Source organism: Megalobrama amblycephala, linkage group LG10 (genome assembly GCF_018812025.1).
Source record: "Megalobrama amblycephala isolate DHTTF-2021 linkage group LG10, ASM1881202v1, whole genome shotgun sequence".
NCBI classification, from domain to species: domain Eukaryota; kingdom Metazoa; phylum Chordata; class Actinopteri; order Cypriniformes; family Xenocyprididae; genus Megalobrama; species Megalobrama amblycephala.
The window spans coordinates 5,078,945-5,100,087 of NC_063053.1; the positions used below are offsets into that span (position 1 = coordinate 5,078,945).

Here is a 21,143-nt window from a genome sequence, read left to right on the forward strand (position 1 = left end):
TTCAGTGGAGGGGGAAGGATGTAATTTATATTTTTTTGTATATTTATGGTTGTCTGTATATCTTGCTGTAAAACTGAATGCTCCCTGGGGGACACAAATAAAGTTGAAGTTAAAGACTGCATAAACAGTAGGAGTCTTTGAGCATGAGGTGGTGAGGGTTAACGTGAGATTCAGAAAAACACTTTTATATGGGGGACACATATTGACTATGAACTATGACTTTTGCCTCAATAAGCTCCTAATTTACTGCTTATTAATTGTTAGTATCATTTAAGTTTAGGTATTGGGTAGGATTTAGGGATGTAGAATAAGGTCATGCAGAATAAGGCATTGATATGTGCTTTATAAGTACTAATAAACAGCCAGCATGCAAGCTAATATGCAACTGGATAAAAGCAAGAATTGTTCCCCATACTAAAGTGTTGTTTAAATAGCAAATGCACTTACGCCCATCTGTTCGCCCATGGGCGTGCTGGTCTGAAAACGAGGTGTGTTCAAAAGATTATTATTGTGTACATGAAGATAAAATGCCTCCATGTCATAATGGATAATCATTGCATGTATCAGAATTACCTATTTGCAGTAATGACGAATGAAATTGGCTAATTATTTGTCCAATCGTGGCAATACACACATGTATTTAAACTGATTCGTCAGGTTAAGGGTGTCTATATTCTGCAAGCGCACCTGGCTTTTAAAGGGAATTGGAGATGAGACTCTGATTGGTTTATTGCACTTTACGCCCAAAACACACCAATGACTCGACCTAGGAGACTAGGTACAACCCTTTCGGACCATGCACCGACCATTTTTTCCATTGTTAAACTAGCAAAAGAGGATTCGAATATGCCCTAAGTGCACCTGGGCCATGCACTTCAGACCATGTGCTTAGATCGTTAAAATAGGGCCCATAGATAGGTGTTGCTATAAAATTAATGTAGATTTACATTTCTTTGTCACCTTTATTTATATAGCACTTTATACAATAGAGATTGTTTCATATCTGCTTTACAGGGATTAACATTTTCTCCATAACTATGCATCTGTGCTTCAAGTTGTGATTGTAATGTCTACATCTATGTCAAAGCGTAACAAGAGTTTATTTTTGGTATGTTCTGCCTGAGGTTCTGATCTCTTGATGTTCTTTCCCATGCAGGAATATGAGACCACCTCTTTGGTGAAGGAGCAGGCGATCGCTTAATGAAACTGTGTCGTCTCACTTCCTGGGGGAAATTGGGGTGGCTGAAAGTCTTCCTGTTCGTGATCTCTACATACCCAAACATAATGTTTTCTAGGTGGCAGAAGCAATGCTTTAGACTGCAGGTGTGTATGAAATATTGCAAGCAATATAAATCATAAAAACCTTTGTTTTTAGACTGTATCTTTTGCTTTATTGCACCAGTATTGTGCCAGACATTTCTTTAGCCATTAATTGTAATAATCCAGTGAGAGTTTTGTATGCGAGACTCTGACCAGAGATCATCGAATCTGAAACTGCTGAGATTGAAGCTGAAATCCATAGAAGAACAACTTCTCCAAGATGCTAGAACAACAATCCAGCAAACTACTCAAGTCAGCTTTATTTCTACAGCACTTTATACAATACGGATTGTTTCAAAGCAGCTTCACAGTGATAAATAGGAAAACAATGATTCAATTATCCAAACTAACTACCTTAAAAACTGTGCACTTGTAGCCAAAAACTGTTTTAAAGGCAAATGTTGATCACATAAATATTGATTTATTGATAAATAAAATATATTACTGAAATTCTTTTTAAAACCTCCTGACTTTACAGCATTCTGTGCTGTTTTTCTCTGGCGTAGTTTGCAGGACGGATGTTCCAGAATTTTGGAGAAGTCGCCATAGTTCTAATTCAGTTCTGAAAAGATTTCCACACCAAAGAAGGCGGAGCCTCAGAGCCACACCCACCAATTACATCACAGCTTTTCTGGAGTTGTTTCAAACTCCCGAACGAAGACAAAACAAACTTCGTTTTGGCCTGATTTTGTTTGAAATTACGCCACACTTGTTCATTCTTCGATATCGCTTAAAGTATATCCGGACCTTCAAGCTCTGAATTACATGATGAGTCATTAGTCACATGATGTTTATGGCTCAAAACAACCTGCCAGCAGAACTGGTAACTGTGTGCTCATTTAATAGCTTTGAGGTGGATCTTATGTGTATGTTTGCAGGGGTTTTCAAACTTTCTAATGCTAAGGACCCCCAAATATGATGAGATATAAGATATAAAGGCTGCTGTATATTGTCCTGTATAAAAACTGTGATAAAAATCAAATAATTGTTTCCAAACTTAAATAATGGGTGCTTATATTGTCATTGTACTAAAGCAAATTGATAAAATATATGTGTCCCTGGACCACAAAATCAGTCATAAACTGCACGGGTAATAGCCAACAATACATTGTATGGGTCAAAATTATCGATTTTTCTTTTATGCCAAAAATCATTAGGATATTAAATAAAGATCATATTCTATGAAGATATCTTGTAAATTTCCTACAGTAAATATATCAAAAAATTATTTTTGTGAGTGGATATGCATTGCTAAGGACTTCATTTGAACAACTTAACAGGCGATTTTCTCAATATTTTGATTTTTATGCACCTTCAGATTCCAGATTTTCAAATAGTCTATTTATATAGTATCTTAAATAGTATATTTATATAAATGTCTATTTATATATAAATCTCAATTTAAAAAATTGACCCTTATGGCTGGTTTTGTGGTCCAGGGTCACATATTATAAAATCTTTTTCTTTTCTCAAATTATGCAGAACCCAATTTGAAAACCTCTGCTCTGGAGGATAGCTCTCAAGTCACTTCACAAGTATCTGAAGTCCAGTTTATTCAAAGAGCAGATTGAAAAAACAAACGTTGACCCAACTGTACAAGTGCAAATATTCATCTAACCAGTGTTGCCAAGTGTTGGGCTACTTTAACACCGTTTTGCGCAGGTTGTCCGTGGTTGAAGCAACCCCAAATAACATTATATTTAGCCCCTGGAATGCTAATTTTACCAGTGGACCCACCAAAAAAGACTTGAATTTTACTCCCCAGAACACAATTTTTAATGGGGGACCCCCTGAAATGCGAATGGGCTTGTTTTGAGTAGCAATTGTGAAAACCTGGCAACCCTGCATCTAACCTAAACAAACTGACTGTTTTTGCAGACTCAAAGGCCAAAGACAAAAGATGGGATTTAAAATGTTAGTTGTGGGCGGCTCGTTACATTTGAGTATCCTAACCCACACTGCGCTTAAAGGTAATGCTCTGACAAATGTCGCATACCGCAGTTGAATCCACACGTTTGTCAAAGGCCGATGTGTAATAGTGATGATAAATGGCGCACTCGGCCTCTCGACCTCCCAGATAAACTAGCGGGAAGGATGGAGTCCCAGTGCGTGATTATTCTGGAGCGCTGGGGGAGGAACACCAGCTTTATGACTGACGTTCCCCATGCAGACGGAGCGCTGTGATTTGTGGCTGGATCAAAGTGACGCTGGTGGCTTGCACGCTTCGTTCAGTGATTTACACACAGGGCTAAATCAGCAGGCGGCGAGCCGCTGGGACCCGAGCTGCCCGGGCAGATTCATCGCTCGCTGGGGAGAGCTCTTTCAGAACCAGTCCATCACCACACAATCTGACGGGCCTCAGATCCATTTAACAACACGCCGGCTGATGCGCCTGGTGCCACGGGAGCATCCAGAGAGCGCTTGGTAAAGCTGTAATGAAACATGATTCAGAAGTAATTGATTTCGATCTTGAAAGCGCCTAAAACACATCGAATGTGAGGAGCTTCAGCAGAGAGAAGATTGATTTGTGACATTTCATTTTGAGAGCCCAGATATTTTTATTGACATCAGGTAGTTGGATAAAAGCAGGATTTATCATGTGGTTTACCTCTCTGTTCTCAGCTTCATTCCATCTTTTGATAATCAAGTTGAAACTTGCCAAAGCCTGGGTTTGAGCTAGAACCTGATAATTCATTTTTCTGCAAGTTCATATTCATATACATAATCTGGTACTAAACTGGTAGTTTCTCAGAAATAAAGTGGGCTCAAAATCTGTTAAGCGAAATGAAGCATTTCAGAAAATGTGTGTAATTTGTTTGTATTAGAAAATAATGCATTTCAAGTCATTTTCACTTGTTTGGACTCCTCTTTAAATCAGCGGTTTCTCATTAAAGGGATACTTCAACCAAAATTTCTTGTTGTTCCAAACCTGTATGACATTTTCCTCTGTGAATATTGTTATTGAGAACCAAATGACACTGGAGTCATACTGGTTTGGAATGACTTGAGGGTGAGGAAATGATGACAGAATGATCATTTTTGGGTGAACGACCCTTTTAGGGGTGATGGACGTGACCAAGAAGATTTCAGAGGAGAGAAACTCATTTGTTTTGCTGTCTGTGGTGGCTCAAGAGTCAGGTAATGAACAATTCACTCATGGGGAACCGTGGCACATTTATGTTTAGTAGCAAGAAAACAGCATTTGTAATGAGCCGTTGAAGTGGAACCCCTCTGCGCTGGAGCTGCAGACAACATTCTGTGTGATATGAGGGTGAAAACGATGCCAGTCTTTTTGAATCGACAAGAGGGAATGTGACAGTTGAACGTCAAGCTTTCTGACTGTGTTTTTTTTCCCCGTTACAGTTTGCATTTCATAATAACTTAATCTATATTGTAATCTTAACATTTGTATTTGTTTTTTCACTCTTCTCCAACATTTGATTTCAACATTTTAAGCTCTTCGGATCACAAGTAACAGAATTCACAGCATCAGTCTCACTGATTTTAGAAATAATTGAATATACCAGAGTCTTTACATTGAGACACATTCTTTTATTCATGTGTATCTCGAAACATTGAAACCTCCCTCTAATAGCCTTGTTCAGAAGAGCAGGTATGAAGATCCAAACAGCCTGTGAAAGCTCTAGTTTTCCGTATAAAAGCTTTGACTTTGCGTCGTCCTTAAAGAAGGAACTGCAGTGTGTTTTCAGTACACTATTCCCAACAGCCCTCATTTACTTCAATAAGTGTGAAAAGGAGCACAGGAACCTCAATATCTCCCAACCCCCCTGTGGTTTCTTCTTTTAATTTCCTGTTTAATATAATATGTTTAAGTGATTTGCTACTTCCTCAAGCCTGTCTAGAAGGCTTCATGGTTTTAGTAGCTCTTGAAATACATCTCACTGAATTTGTACAAAATCCTCAGTAATAATATGTCACAAAGAGAAGGCTTAGTCTCTCCCAAAATATCCGTGTGTTCCTCCAGACCTTACAGGTTCCGTCTGAAGCACGTTTGCAGCTTCGCAGCATGCCTTTATGCACCAATAATGGTTTCTTAAACAGTTTGTCTTCTTTTTTTTTCAAAGGCAAATCACTTTGGCTTTTGTTCATCCTCTGTTAAACATGTGTCTCTCTTTTATATTTATGGTGTATTGGAGAATTTACAGGCACTCAAGTGGTTTGCAAACACTCAGGGCGGGAAGATAATTTACCTGGAGCTTCGATCAATAACGTAAAGCAAATGTGCATTATTCAATTGCTTGGCTCGGCTGACAGGTTCTTGTTTCTGTGGTGAAAATGCAATGGTAATAAGGGAGGCATCTGATTTGATGAGTTTGGAGTCTTGCCCTATCACACATGTGAAGTAGTAGCTTATTATCCGATAGATTTTTTTTGCACATGCTAATATGTGTTGTATGCAGCTGTCACATGTGTTCATGAATGAGCCTTGGTATTAAAGGGGTCATGAACTCTGTTGATTTATTGTTATATAATGTTTCCTGGGATGCACTTATAATATTAGTATGCTTTTGACATCAAAACTTGTCATAATTTAGAAATAAAAGGCATTTTTCCTACTCTCATTTTAGCCCTCTTATTTGAACACTGTTTTAAGAGGCGTGTCTGCCGTGAGACTTCAGTGTAAACGGCCACTGCTGTGATTGGCTAACATCTTTGCATATGAAATAGCTAAGTATTACTCTCTCAAAAACTTTTAGCATGTTTTTACTATTACAGCTCTCAAAAACTAATCCTGAAAAGTGTTGATTACATTTAGATCTATAGATTGTGGCATGAAAGTTTGCAGACAAGTTGTTGAGCTCATGAAAGCAGTGATCTCGTCATTGCAACGCAGTTTCTGCACACTAATGAATGCTTTTTGATTTGTGCTGTTTGATTGACAGCTCCAGTGATTGTAAAGGGTGCGTTCTTTGATCGCTTTCTATATATAATTTAATCACAGTTTAAATAACAGATTATTTTCATCCTATTAAGAGAAACAACCAACATAAAGAGCATCTGGCTGTATATGAATCATTACATATCAGATCAGGCATTAGAATGAACACAGTTACTTACATGTTGTTGCATTACTGTCAAGTCCATATCGTAAAAGTCTGTTTGCAAAGCCTGCACCGAAATGTGATTACCAAAGAATCCAAAGTGAAATGTACCGAATAAAAATAAATAAAGCTCAACTGAGACATTCACATTAATGAAAATAAATAACCATATTCCTAGCATTAGGATCCTTTGAAAGGTAATGTTACTTTTAGTCCTGTATTGCTCTTCTCTCCTTATCATCTCACTAACACACTAGTGGGCGGGGCTAACATTGCAATGATGCAGTAGGCGTTGATTTCTTCTGCGGAGGCGTGTTTTATCTATGATAGACACCTTCCGGGACGAGTCTTTAGCTGTTCCTGGTGTCAATAAAAGCTATTATTAGACTAACAAGGAAGTTTTCAGTTCTGAAACTTACAGGATATTCTTATAGTATGTTGACCTCTTACATATCAAAAGCTCAAGTAAAAGTTGATTTCTCAGTTGATGACCCTTTTAAAGGAGCGTCACACCCTGACGGGAGGAATTGTTCGAGCAGTTTGGAAAGCTGAGATTTATCAGTCTGTCCTGATCTCCTGCTGTTTTTCCAGAACACAATCACAGTTGGTTGAAGTCCGCTTAATGCCATACAAAATCACTGTGTAAACCTGATTTGCACCAAACAAAGTCCCTGAGGCTTTCCTTGTAACACCATTTGATCAAGACATACTCATGTTAATGTGAAACAAGAATGTTCCAATTCAGTTTCTAGCCATTAATTTGTTCTACATTAATATTTTCTTGGTGCCAATTGGATATTATTTAATTTTCTTGTAATATCCTAAAACACACCGATGGACCTTTATTTACTCAGCCAAGATTCTTTTTCAACATCCATTCTTCAATCAATCATTGATCGGGGCGGCTCTGACATTCTTCTGAGCAGATTCAGTCACTTTTAACACACCTCACAACACAGGAAAATCTGTTAAGATAATCTTTAGAACCATCAAGATAATTGGGGCTTTACCCAGGATTGTCGGAAGGGGAGAAATCAGTCCAAAAAACGACCTGAATAACTTGTAGTGTGTGGCTGGCATAACTCTGATGTTCTGTGTGTAGATCACGTCTCGGATCAGTTGTCACCCTCATACTGCTACTGTTGTGCTTCCATTGCCAAGATTGTTTTTCTACAAAAATGCAGTTTGTCTTTGCCTGTCTCCTCAGTGTGAATGACATAAATGTATGACGTGTTTCTTCCTTGTGACAATTTTGGAACAGAAATAAGCTTTTTTTCTTACGTTTTTTTCCCCTCTCACAGTCATCTTTTTCTGGCTCACGGTTTTCTGTGAAGCTGCTTTGAAACAACATGCATTGTAAAAAGTGACATTCAAATAAACTTGACTTGATAACTCTACATTTGACCTAATGCAATAAGAAGATAGAAAGGGCAAAACTGGACAGAAGAAAAGTGCTGAGAATGATTTGTTTGTGAGTCTGTCATGCATTCTGAGCAGCTGATCATATGAGAGGAATGTAAGTCAAGTCACCTTTATTTATACAGTGCTTTTTACAATGCAGATTGTTTCAAAGCAGCTTTACAGTGATAAAAGTTCTCAGGCCAACGAATGAACAGTGGATCGAAAAATTCAAAATATGTCACCCGTGCTGGCAAAATGAGTCACAATGAGCACATTTTCAAAAATGAGTATTGTTATTTTCACATTCTCTATTAAAAAAACTTCAAATGTATGATTCATGATGTATGATTCGTTGGAATCCAACAAAAAATGACTGAGCTACACCTGTTTGAAGTCGATGGAGTCAGCAAAGTCAATTTTGAGAAAAATCGAGTTAGTTTTCTAAACTAGCAACCATACCTTAAAATCCCTGGTAATACCACCAAATTTGGCACAAACCAAGTCAAAACCCATATCTATAGGAAAAAATATATATTCAACTTTTTTTCCGTGATTCCACAATTGTTTAATTAACATTAATGAAACAGACAACCTATATATTAAGACCTACTCTTATCACACGGATCTAATTCTAATACTAGAATGTACATTTCCTGAAGAAAAATGTGAATGGTGCTTGCAGTGGCAAAATTCGCCACTCGGTTGCTAGGGTGCTTCTAGGCAATTGCTGAGGTGTTCTGGTTGGATGCTAGGCGGTTGCTAGGGTGTTCTGGGTGGTTGCTAGGCGGTTGCTATGGTAACCTGGGTGGTTGCTATGGTGTTGCTAGGCAGTTTCTAAGGTACTTGGGGTGGTTGCTAAGGTGTTGCTAGGCGGTTGCTAGGGTGTTCTGGGTGGTTGCTAGGCGGTTGCTATGGTAACCTGGCTGGTTGCTAGGGTGTTGCCAGGCAGTTGCTAAGGCACTTGGGGTGGTTGCTAAGGTGTTGCTAGACGGTTGCTAGGGTGTTCTGGGTGGTTGCTAGGCGGTTGCTATGGTAACCAGGGTGGTTGCTAGGGTGTTGCTAGGCAGTTGCTAAGGTACTTGGGGTGGTTGCTAGGGTGTTCTGGGTGGTTGCTAGGTGGTTGCTATGGTAACCTGGGTGGTTGCTAGAGTGTTGCTAGGCAGTTGCTAAGGTACTTGGGGTGGTCACTCCGGTGTTGCTAGGTGTTTGCTAGGTGTAATGAAACAGACAGCCTATATATTAAGACCTACTCTATCACATGGATATAATTCTAATATAATGTTTCACATCAGATGTTTTTCTCCAACAGTTAACCAAACATTTACTTAAGACATAACAGATAATGTTTGCATGAATACTCGCCAAGACAGATTTTTTGAAATACTATAATTCTGTGTATATCTATATCGGATCGCGCGCTGTATGAGGCATCTTTGTGCGCACGCTTCGGATCTGTCAGCCAGCCAGAGTACGATCATTTTGTTTACATCAGCATGAGTTTGAAAATCACATTTCATTGGTCCAGACTCATGCCATCGAGAATTTGCAATGAAAATTCAAGTTGGAATGTCGCGCTTTAAAACTACATCAAACTTGTGCTGAGGGGAAGCACAAGTCATTGAGAAGCGAGCAGAGAAAAACTGCAAGGAAATGTACTCCTCTCAGAAAACGTACAAATAAACATACTTTCAGATGTTTAGTTACTATTTGGAGAATTGGGATCGCTAGACTACGGCTTAATAGACTAATTGTTGTGAAAACCTCAGATTTGACCAAAAATTGACATTTTTCACTCAAAATTTGCCTTTGCGCATTCTGACTCATTTTTCCAGCACGGGTCACATATTTAATTCAGTTCCATCTGGTTGAAGATTGTAAAAGTCTGGAATCATCTTCATCGGCATGATGTGGATATAAATGCGTCTGGAGAGTGAATTTCCAAGGCCTATGAACTCATAATAAGAGTTTCATGTAAACTGATGGCTAGAATTAGAATGTGTGCATTTCTATGGCAACAACACTTGTAATACAGTGCAGATTTGTGGAAAGCTAAAATTGATTCTCTCTTTAACCCAGATGGTGATGACCAGTACTGGTCAGATTTTACCATGATCACATATTAACCCCAACCCTAACTCATACAAAACGTTAATTCATTAGTCTTTAAGAGAGTAATGTTTTCTGTTGGACTAGCAGCTACTACACAGCTAGTGCATGAGTTTAACAAGCTGTTCAGGGAGACAACAGCCTGGATTAACAAGACCTATAACTTGTTTAGCAGAGCTTTTCCACTTTTCAGTGCTCCTTTTTTATGAAGGTTAAGTGTCCACTCATTTACTGTAATAGAGAGTTAAGAGAAAGTCAAATAGGAATGACTTTTGTTTCTTAAATCTATTTGATTGGACCAGATTGCTTCACAATACAATAACAGACAGAAGAATGGAAAGTGTGTGCAGAAATTCAGTAACTATTCCTGCACATACCTGTGCAGAATGTGGAACAAAGGCACATAAAGTTTATGACACAAAAGCCCTTCAGTGATAATGTGGCTTTTAGAGACCAGGGTAAAAAGCAGATAAGAGAAACTGACTGAGCAGAAGGAAATCGATTGCTTTAAACAATTACAGGAGCTGCAGCAGCCGAGCGAACGTCACTAACTTGACAGCCGACTCGACCGTCTCACCCTCACAACCGTCTGTCAGCACTAGAGAGAGTCGCCGGCCACTGAGACTCGATCAGCAGTAGCCGCTTTAGTTTGGATATGCATGAAAGTTAAATAAACATATGTTTCATTTCCCAAAGATGATGTGTACGTCACCCTCCAAGCACCAGAAAATAATGTTGATTATTTAACTGAGGGCAAGGCGGGTATGATGTCATTGATAGGCATACTTAAACATTTAAACCTTCTTGGAAACATTTGGGATATTGTAAATACACAGGTCAGCAAAATATATAACATTGTTCTAGTGGTTTTTGGATATTATTAATCAATAATCTGTCTCTGTAATCAAAATATGTGTGAAAAGGAATTAAAGTGTTTATTTAAACTGGAAACTGCAGTCAAATATATAGGAACATTAAAGTTAATACGGGTTCGCAGGCCAATTTTTTTTGTCCAGAGGCGAGATCTTACATATAAAATCTTGATGAAAGCTATAAGCGTAATCCCTCAAGAGCTTATCCATCGCTTGACTCTTAATTATTGGCATAAAACTAACCCAGTGTGATTATACAGATACTAGAACACTTCCCTCAGGGAGAATCTTAAACCTTTATCTTTGCAATTTTCAAGATGAACTTTAATGACTTTTCAGGAGCTTTTTACATCCTTCCCCAGCGGCATTACTAATAAAAGTAGCGCAGTGAACACAGCAAGTTTCCTGTTAAAGACAGAGTTTGCCCGGGTGGTTTGTTAGATGTTATGTACAGAGCGGAATGGAGACAGAGACACATGCAGGAGAAAGAGCTGATGAAGGACAGAGTAACAGGGAGAAGAGAAGAGCTCAAGATGAACAGAAGAGTGGATGGACTGATGTGCTGAAGAGAGATGTGCAGGGCAGGCTCGATCAGACAGACAGGAGAGAGTTACCTGAGGTGCATCATTACACATTCTGATGAAATTCCTCCTGTGTTTTAAACTTTCTTTTTTTTGTACCACCAGTTAAATATACAGTACAGAGAACTTACTTAACTTCAACTTCATGAATGAAGTATCTTTTAGGTTTTGTGTAAAGGTTGTGCAGAATAAAAACCTGAAGACAAGCATCAAAGAAGAGCCTAACGCTGAGGGACAGACGAGCACAACGATGGAAGTTGGTAAGTATTCTGATGTGATTCACTGTATATGTAACATGCACAGATGACAGGGTTCATTTTTAGCATTATTTCACACTTGCAGTTCTCATTCAATTTATTCTTGTTTTATTTGCATTTGATATGCAAAATCCAGCCTTTAGCTTTCATTGATTTACTTTCTTTCTTTTTGCTCATTTGCTATCCAAGACTTAAAGGAACACTCCACTTTTTTTGAAAATAGGCTCATTTTCCAACTCTCCTAGAGTTAAAGTTAAAGAGTTACAGTTTTCGAATCCATTCAGCCGATCTCTACCACTTTTAGCATAGCTTAGCATAGTTCATTGAATCTGATTAGACCGTTAGCATCTCGCTCAAAAATGACCAAAGAGTTTTGATATTTTTCCTATTTAAAACTTGACTCTTCTGTAGTTACATCGTGTACTAAGACCGACGGAAAATGAAAAGTTGCAATTTTCTAGGCCGATGTGGCTAGGAACTATATTCTCATTCCGGCGTAATAATCAAGGAACTTTGCTGCTGTACCATGAGTGCAGCAGGCGCAATGATGTTACGCAGCGTCCCTCACAAATGTCTCCATACGCCGGAATGAGAATCCAAAAGTCCAAACTTGCTCACATTACATTAAATCAGAAAATGCGGCGACTACTTCTGATGTACAGTACCTGTCAAAATTTTGGAAACATTCCAATTTTTAATATTTTTGTAAGAAGTCTGCTCACCAAAGCTGCATTTATTTGATCAAAAATACAGTAAAAACAGTGAAATATTATTACATTATAAAATAGCTGTTTTCTATGTGAATATATTGTAAACTGTAATTTATTCCTGCGATCAACGGTGAATTTTCAGCATCATTACTCCAGTCTTCAGTGTCACATGATCCTTCAGAAATCATTCTAATATGCTGATTTGATGCTCAAAAAACATCTGATTATTATCAATGTTGAAATCAGTTGTGCTGCTTCAGATTTCAGTGATAATATTTAAAAATTTGTGGTAAGATTTAAAAAAAGAGAGAAATTAATATTACTTTTATTCATCAAAACATTTATAATGTTAGATTTCTATTTAAAGGGTTCATATAATGCCACTTTTTCAAGATTTAAAATAAGTCTCTGATGGCCCCAGAGTATGTATGTGAAGTTTTAGCTCAAAATCCCCCACAGATCATTTTTTTATAGCATGATAAATTTGTCACTTTTTGAGGGTGAGCAAAAATGCTCCGTTTTTGTGTGTGTCCCTTTAAATGCAAATGAGCTGCTGCTCCCAAGAAGGGGGCGGAGTTTCAAGAGCTTGTGTAAGCAGCTCCGATTACCTCATGTAGACTCTCTGAAAATGTCAGAAACTGTTCAGCCTTTTATGTTCAAACTGGAGTCAGACAATGATGGAGAGACTTAAAAGGAATAAGCAACAACATGTAGAATGCAACAGGACGTTTCTGAAAGGTTAGTTGGTGGATCTAAAAGTCATTGATTAGCATATTCTGTCATGATAATCTATAAATCACTCATGTGGGAACTGCTGTAAGATCCTACAGAGCCAGAGAATATATGCTGCATGAAGATAGAACTGCATAGTTTAGTATAATTATGGTTATAACTTATGTTGTCATCTTGCTTTTATGACATGCTATTGCATTTGTGTTATATACTGTATTGCAATAACATGGCCTCACCCCTTTGTTGTGTGTTCTCTTAATAAATGCTTTATACATTTAATAAATAAATGCATAAACAAAGGATCCTGAAAAATAAAATGTATCACATGCAGTTTCCACCAAAGCACATCTGTTTTCAACACTGATAATAGCTAAAACTTTCGGCAGGTACTGTTGACAGTTACGGTTTGGATAGTGGATAGACTCAGAGAATATGCACTGCCAGAATGTGAATAGATGGCAAATTGTAATAATATGATGGTCAGATGACTTTTATCAATGGGAGTAAAAGTATCCCTGCGTGCTGTGCATACACATTATTTTTCACTGAAAGTCAATGGCGGATTTCACACCTAAAACGCATGTGAAATTAGATATTGGTTTATAAATGGGTTGCATTTGTGTTCAAGCCATGCAGTTCCACAGAACATCAATGAAACGTCTCTGTCATCATGTGTTTTAATGGTTGCAAATATAACCTGAGAATATCACCACCACTGAGCGTCCTGCTTTCGTGGGAATGATGAAGAGGATACTCAAATACACCAATGCTAAGACTATAGCTAAAGATAAGAAGTCAACACCAAGCCTTTACAAATCAAATCAAATGCTTCATGTCAACATGAAATCAAAATGGACCCTATTTACTTAAATATATTAAACATGTTCCTCAGTTCAGTTCCTCATGGATAAAATAAAGAAATACATCACATTATGACAGAAAAAAGAGGTATGAGTGCTGTTTCATGTAGACTTTATAGTGACTTTGCTGTAATGTTTTTTGCTTCTTCAAGGACTTTGCATCTTTATCACAGTGTTCTGAGATGCTTCAATTTTCCCAGGATTCTGTTGAAGTGAATCCCTGTCAGCTTCTTCCATTACGTGTCAGGTAAGCAAATGCAGGCAGTAACAGGTTTGTTTCTTCATCTCAAGACTATCCTGTTGAAGCTATTCACACAGCGGTACATTCACGGTTAAATTCATAACCTACTTTAAACAGGAACAAATTAAAACATCATCTTAGAGTTTTGTCTTCATTCATCGATCACCAAACTAACTATACCGGACAAGGTGTTAAAAGAGCATTTTCAGATAAATAGTGTTGGCAGAGAGGACCTACATTTGCAATTAGATAGCTGCTAATTGGAAATTGAAATAGATAGAGGAAAATCATTGGTCATTTTCTCTTTGTAATGCTGTTTAATTAAAAACTGTCATTAGAATTGTAATTAGGACATGAGACATACTCAATCTGCAGTGTAGTCATTTGTGTGTCTGACCTGAGGGAAACATGCTGTAACAAACACGCATAACAACTCAAATATACACAGTTTTTTATCAAAGCATCACATAAAAACAATCTTCATTCCTTTTCTATTAAAAGGCTGTTTGTTGTATTAATGAAGTTTTGTTCTGGTCCTCTTTTTTTAATTTATTTTAAATATGGCTTGGATGAATAGGGTGGGCGATATGACCAAAATCTTATATCACGATATGAGAAATTTTATTTCACGATAACAATATATATATCATGATATAGTTATTTTTGCTTTAAATAAGGTTTAGGATATCAACATTTTGATACCACTAAAATTTCATAATTCTTTTCACCATTTTCAATATATTTTAAAAAACTAATACTAGCCTAAAAAAGCTTACCGAAGACAAATAAACAGTGATAAAGAGCAAAAAAAAAAAAACTACAATAGAGACACAAATGAAATAGGCTCAAGCACTAGAAATAAGAAATACTACATAAAATAAAGTAATCAAATGTATAAAAAACAATGCAGAGTATTTACTGTGTAAATTAAATATACATTTATTCTTATTAAAGTTATAAAAGTGATTCAGTCAAGAGCAATGAGAAATGTTCTCTTTTTTTTGTTTTGTTTGATTAGCATTAATAATTTGGATGCTGTCACTTTAAGACCGGCTGCACAGATCCATGTTCTTTCTCAATTTCTCCATTCTTTTTCAACTGTTTATGTTGAATTAATAATAAATGACTCTGTTTTCTTGTAAATACATGTCACTTTGACACGTAGGTATGTGTATTTAACCGTTCAATCCCAGTTAGGCAGCAAAAAGCACTTAGTTCAGTCCTCACACGCTCTATGAGCAGTGGTTTCGTCGCGCCTCTCAGACAGCGCTGTGAAACAGTCTCTCAGAAAGCGCGCACATATGCAAAAATGAGTTCTCTTTCACTGCTAATTGCGATTCATCTGTTTAAGACCAACTGTTTTTAAACCACAGTGCTTAAAATTGCATGCAAATGATAAGCTTTCGTAACCGCGATAGAGGCGATAGTCCAAAATCTCTACCGGTTGACAAATTTCTACCAGTTAATCGCGTGTACCGGTATATCGCCCACCGCTTGACTGGAAGATAAAGGTATACCCAAATGAATCTCAGTCGTTTCTATTGCCTCATCACAAACCTTTAAAAATAGATCTCTATAAATCTTGTAATGTGTGTGATAAAATGAGGAAACTTATGGGACAGGCTCATTATCTTCTCAAACTAACAGTAATTCAAAGAGACTGTTATACTTACAACACTATTTATGACCAGACCATGTTTGAAATGGTTTACTGTCGCACTCCCTGCTAGACATCAACCAGTGCCAGTACAGCAGTATGCAACATTCATTTTATTAAGTAACTAGTATGCCAAATCATTTTCACTTAACCAGTCACCACCAAACCCTAGTGACTATCCTGAGCTGAGACATCAAAGACAGCAGACAGGATGAATGTGAAGTCAAGAGCCTCCAAAAATGATCAGTCACTTGTGAAGCTTCTACTGTAATATAATGAAATATCTGTGATTTATATGACATTTACACTGGTGTTTTTTGCTGTCAGATGGTGTATTTATGACATCTAGCAGCAGCTGGACCATACTAACCTGAATCCAAATGACTGCCATTTTTAAAGGGTTAGTTCACCCAAAAATGAAAATAATGTCATTTATGACTCACCCTCATGTCGTTCCACACCCGTAAGACCTTCATTTATCTTCGGAACACAAATTAAGATATTTTTCATAAAATTTGATGGCTCAGTGAGGCCTGCATTGCCAGCAAGACAATTAACACCCAGAAAGTTACTAAAGAGGTATTTAAAACAGTTCATATGACTACAGTGGTTCAACCTTAATGTTATGAAGTGACGAGAATACTTTTTGTGCGGCACAAAAACAAATAACGACTTTATTCAACAATATCTAGTGATGGGCGATTTCAAAACACTGCTACATGGAGCTTTACGAATCTTTTGTTTTGAATCAGTGGTTCAGAGCGCGAATCAAACTGCCAAAGTCACGTCCCCCAGTGGTGAACCATTGAAATTTCGAAACACTTATCACGTAACAAAGCCTCGTTCACTGACATCACGTGACTTTGGCAGTTTGATATGTGCTCCGAACCACTGATTCAATACAAAAGATTCGTAAAGCTTCAAAGCTTCATGAAGCAGTATTTTGAAATCACCCATCACTAGATATTGTTGAATAAAGTCGTTATTTTGTTTTTTTGGCGCACAAAAAGTATTCTTGTCTCTTCATAACATTAATGTTGAACCACTTTAGTCACATGAACTGTTTTAAATACATTTTTAGTGGCTTTCTGGGCATTGAAAGTGTTAATTGTCTTGCTGGCAATCACCTCACTGAGCCATCGGATTTTATGAAAAATATTTGTGTTCTGAAGATGAACGAAAGTTTTACGGGTGTGGAACGACATGAGGCTGAGTAATAAATGACAGAATTTTCATTTCTGGGTGAACTAACCCTTTAAAGTCTAGAGTTCGACCATTGACATATTTAGAAAGGTGGAATAGTATGCTTTCAAATATATGTAAGAAAGAAAGTTTTGCATTATGCAATTACCAACTGCCTTCATACTGTTATGCTCCACTTGTATTTCTCTTGGATGAAAATAATTAAGCTCACAATATGTAGCATACATCCACATTGTTTCATCAGAGATATTGTGTCCTTGCCGGCGAGTCCCCAGATTCTAGGTCACGTATGTTCACACGTGGTGACCTCTGGCAGCGGCGTTTGCTCCTGTAGCGTTACCTGAGGAGGCGTCTGTACAGATCGACCGGACGGCACAGAGTTCTTCTGTAATTCCATTCCAAACCCAGGGGGGGCGCTCTGCAACTGTTTCCTGTACTGCACAAAGCTGCACGTCTTCAGAACGATGGCTAGGATGTTCTTGGCCATGAGTATCCCAGACACTCTGTTGTCCTTATAGAGGAGCATATTCCCTCCACGGATGAAGAGAGTGACGATGTTAATAGTGACCAAACTCAGAATGGGGTAGAGCATCATCTTGTGAGGACTGATGTTGATGCCTTGCATGCTGATCTCACTCAGAGACACGCAGGGCAGCACTAAAAGAAGAATATAACAGTAGAAAAACATCAGTCCCTCCGCCCAAAGAGGAAGCCCTTTCTTTTGCGGCTCCCACAGGTTGGCCTGGATGTCCAAAACGTCCAACAGATCCACCACCACCCAGAACAAACGGTTTCTGATCTCCTCCTTCTTCTTGAAAGCCTTCACGTACTCCATGTGGTCGATAGCGACCAGGATTACGAACAACACGGGAATACAGATGGACAGCAGGAGCGTCAGAGCTTTCCGAGCCAAGGCGTCCAGGCTTTTACGGTCAGCCTTGTAGTTCTGGTAAACAAAATACACCTTAATCTCCAAGACGAAAATGTAAAGGAACCAAAGTATCATGGCGTAGCCTCGTTTTGCCGTCCTCACCTCAGCCCCCACCCACACCGCGACGTATCGCAGCACGATGAGGAAACAGAGGTCGCCGACGGTCACCATGATGCAGATGCCGATCTTTCGCGGGCCGTGATTCTGCTCGACGAGGTAGGCGTCCATCAGTGCCATGCTGCTCATGATGATGATGGTGGACAAGCAAACGTGTGGCTTGTTGGTGGGAGGGGGCGGCACCATCCTGCCACGGGCGGGACGGCGGACCCTTCCAACCGCTTCCCTGATTGGCCGGTTTGGGGAGGCTCTGGGTTTGTGACGGCTCAGACTGTTCTCCCGCCTGCTGCTGCTCCCATGGCTGAGGTCCAGGATTCACTAGCTGGACACAAACAACCACTTCAATCACCAACATGCACAAACCATCAAAGTCAATATGTTTACGTACAATCTTCAAAAATATCTAGTCTGACAGTGTTTTGGCTGAATTTTCATAGCTGCATTAAAAAGATCTTTTTTTGTGGCCATCGGCCAGACACAGATGCATTTAATGTACTGTCAGAGAAGACATTTAAAGGGTTAGTTCACCCAAAAATGAAATTTCTGTCATTAATTACTCACCCTCATGTCGTTCCAAACCCATAAGACCTTCGTTCATCTTCGGCACACAAATTAAGTTATTTTTGATGAAATACGAGGGTTTCTGAACCACACACAGGCAACAACATCACTGAACCTTCTGAGGTCCAGAAAGGTAGTAAAGACATTGTTAAAATACTCAACGTGACTAAAGTGGTATAACCTTAATGTTATGAAGCGACGAGAATACTTTTTGTGCACAAAAACAAAACAAAAATAATGACTTTATTTAACAATTTGAACTGTTGTCATGTGCATGTGGCACGTCCTGATATTGCTGAGTTAGATGCGTTCCTGGGTCAAAATATTTTGTTGATCCTGGAACAACATTCTAGTCTGAAAATTTAGTCTTAACCCTATTCCTACCCCTAAAAATAACCCTACCCATAAGTTATCCCAAAAATCAGAGGGACACTGATGTAGAAGCACCAATTCATGATTTTAAGCCTAAACTTGACATAATCTGTAAACTTGTCCCTCAGATCTCATGCACGCATAACCTGATTTTGCTGAGTTCAACATGTTCCTGGGTCAACATTTTTGTTGATCCTGGAACAACATTCAAATCAACCAATCAGATTTGAGGGACACGTTTACAGATTATGTCAAGTTTAGGCTTAAAATCATGAATTGGTGCTTCTACATCAGTGTAATTCATCTATCATTTCCCTCTGATTTTTGGGATAACTTATGGGTAGGGTTAGGTTTAGGGGTAGGAATAGGGTTAAGAATAAATTTTCAGACTAGAATGTTGTTCCAGGATCAACAAAATATGTTGACCCAGGAACGCATCTAACTCGGCAATATCAGGACGTGCGTAGTCACATTGACTATTTAACAATGTCTTTACTACCTTTCTGGACCTCTGAAGGTGCAATGACGTTGCTGCCTGTGTTGTTCAGAAACCCTGGGATTTCATCAAAAATATCTTAATTTGTGTTCCAAAGACAAACAAAGTCTTATGGGTTTGGGACAACATGAGGATGAGTACTTAACGACAGAAATTTCATTTTTGGGTGAACTAACCCTTCTAAAGAAAATTTAGAAACCGATTGAACACCTACTTTCTCCTCTGTGTGAAGTTCATCATAATGACGAGCTGTGGACCGTCCTCATGAGTGTGTGTGTGTGCTCGATGAGACCAAATTAGAGCTGTAATCCATATGAAAAGCGACAGGAAACACACGCAGTTCTTCCCTGGTTGTGTTGAATCCTGCGGTCAGGCATGTCTTTTCAAATTACAGCCCCTAAAAATCCCAAAATGCCTCAGACGTAATCCACTTAAGTTTGGAGTGTGCAGTAAAGGCTGCTGTGGACGTTTCAGAGGGGGGGGGGGTTTGATTGCAGCTCAGGAAAAAAAATTAAACTAAAGCTAAAATCACTTTTTGTGCTTCAGGCAAAAACTTACAGAAGGTAAGTTATGTTAGATGGGAATCCACTTACTGTAGTGTTAAACCGCCATGGTGTGCTGGTGATCACCTCAGAGGTTCATGTGTGCGTGTGGTTCTTTGTCCTGTGAATGCAGATGCAGTCGGATTCAGTGGTTCCTGACCGCTCTTCCTCAGGTCTGAGCGTGAAGCCGGTGTCCGTCTGTGCTGTCAGCTGTGGATCGCTGCTCCTCTCTCCTGCGGCTCTGAGCCACAACGCGCTGCATCAGGAATATCAGGAATGCTGGCGGTATGAGCAAGGAAACCAGTCTCTCTCCCTCTCCCTCTTTTTCCATATGTGTGTTAATGAGGTGTGTGTGTATGTGTGCGCACTTGCATCTCCCTCTGCCTGCTCTCCTCAGACACTGACACAATGTGGCTCCTTCATCTCTCTCTCTCTCTCTCTCTCTCTCTCTCTCTGATTCAGATTCAAATAGCACTATTTGGCTTGGTAAAAAGGGTTAAAAAAAGCATTGCTAAAGCATTGTAACATAAATACATGTTTACACACAAATGCACACAGTTAAAGAGAAGGTATAACAGAGTAAGAAATAAAGATGTAAGTAGGAGGAGAATCGGTATGATGGAGGTCAGTAGATGTTAGTGATGCTGAAAGAGCGTCTGGATCCTCTGCTCAGGGTGTGGGGGTGTCAGTGAGTTTGAAATGCTTCCAGAATGCTGCCTCTTTCTGTATTTTTATCATTTGTGAATATTTGACTGATTCTTCCCTGCATGATTTATTTATAGATATAGAGCAGACATTTGATTTGAGTGCGACCAGCGGCTGCAGATCGTTCCCGTCTGAATGCCGGTGCATTGATGTAGATGTTGAATAATGTCAGTGTTTTCTCGATCTATGTTCCTGGGAAAGATTTTATTTATTTTTTTGCTAGTTTTCATTTACTTTCAGTGTGCACTGATTTAATGAGGTTGTTTCCTAAACCATCTTTTATAAGTTTGTAAAATATTCATTGGCGCTAGACTGAATCCTATAAAGTTAATAAAACATGCATGTCTTGATGAAGTCCGGGAGTTTATTATACTACAGAATAACTTTCACACAAATACATCTGTAATCACTGTGGT

At 38.7% G+C, this 21,143-nt stretch overlaps 1 protein-coding gene and 1 long non-coding RNA gene across 2 annotated transcripts in view; one reads left to right on the top strand and one right to left on the bottom strand.

Moving 5' to 3' along the window:
• Positions 1 to 1,182: 1,182 nt before the first annotated feature.
• Positions 1,183 to 21,143, top strand: part of LOC125276532 — a 40,710-nt gene continuing 20,749 nt past the window's right edge. The window contains exons 1-5 of the long non-coding RNA XR_007186689.1: positions 1,183 to 1,323; positions 11,204 to 11,381; positions 11,509 to 11,603; positions 14,055 to 14,149; positions 20,156 to 20,307. This is a non-coding gene — a long non-coding RNA (uncharacterized LOC125276532). The remainder of the gene's footprint in view (positions 1,324 to 11,203; positions 11,382 to 11,508; positions 11,604 to 14,054; positions 14,150 to 20,155; positions 20,308 to 21,143) is intronic.
• LOC125276531 (transmembrane protein 121) lies at positions 17,004 to 20,167 on the bottom strand. Its single transcript, XM_048204082.1, has 2 exons — positions 19,695 to 20,167; positions 17,004 to 18,373 (listed from the first exon to the last, which is right to left on the bottom strand). Exon 2 carries the CDS (start codon positions 18,235 to 18,237, stop codon positions 17,287 to 17,289), a length of 951 nt encoding a protein of 316 aa, XP_048060039.1. The 5' UTR covers positions 18,238 to 18,373; positions 19,695 to 20,167; the 3' UTR covers positions 17,004 to 17,286.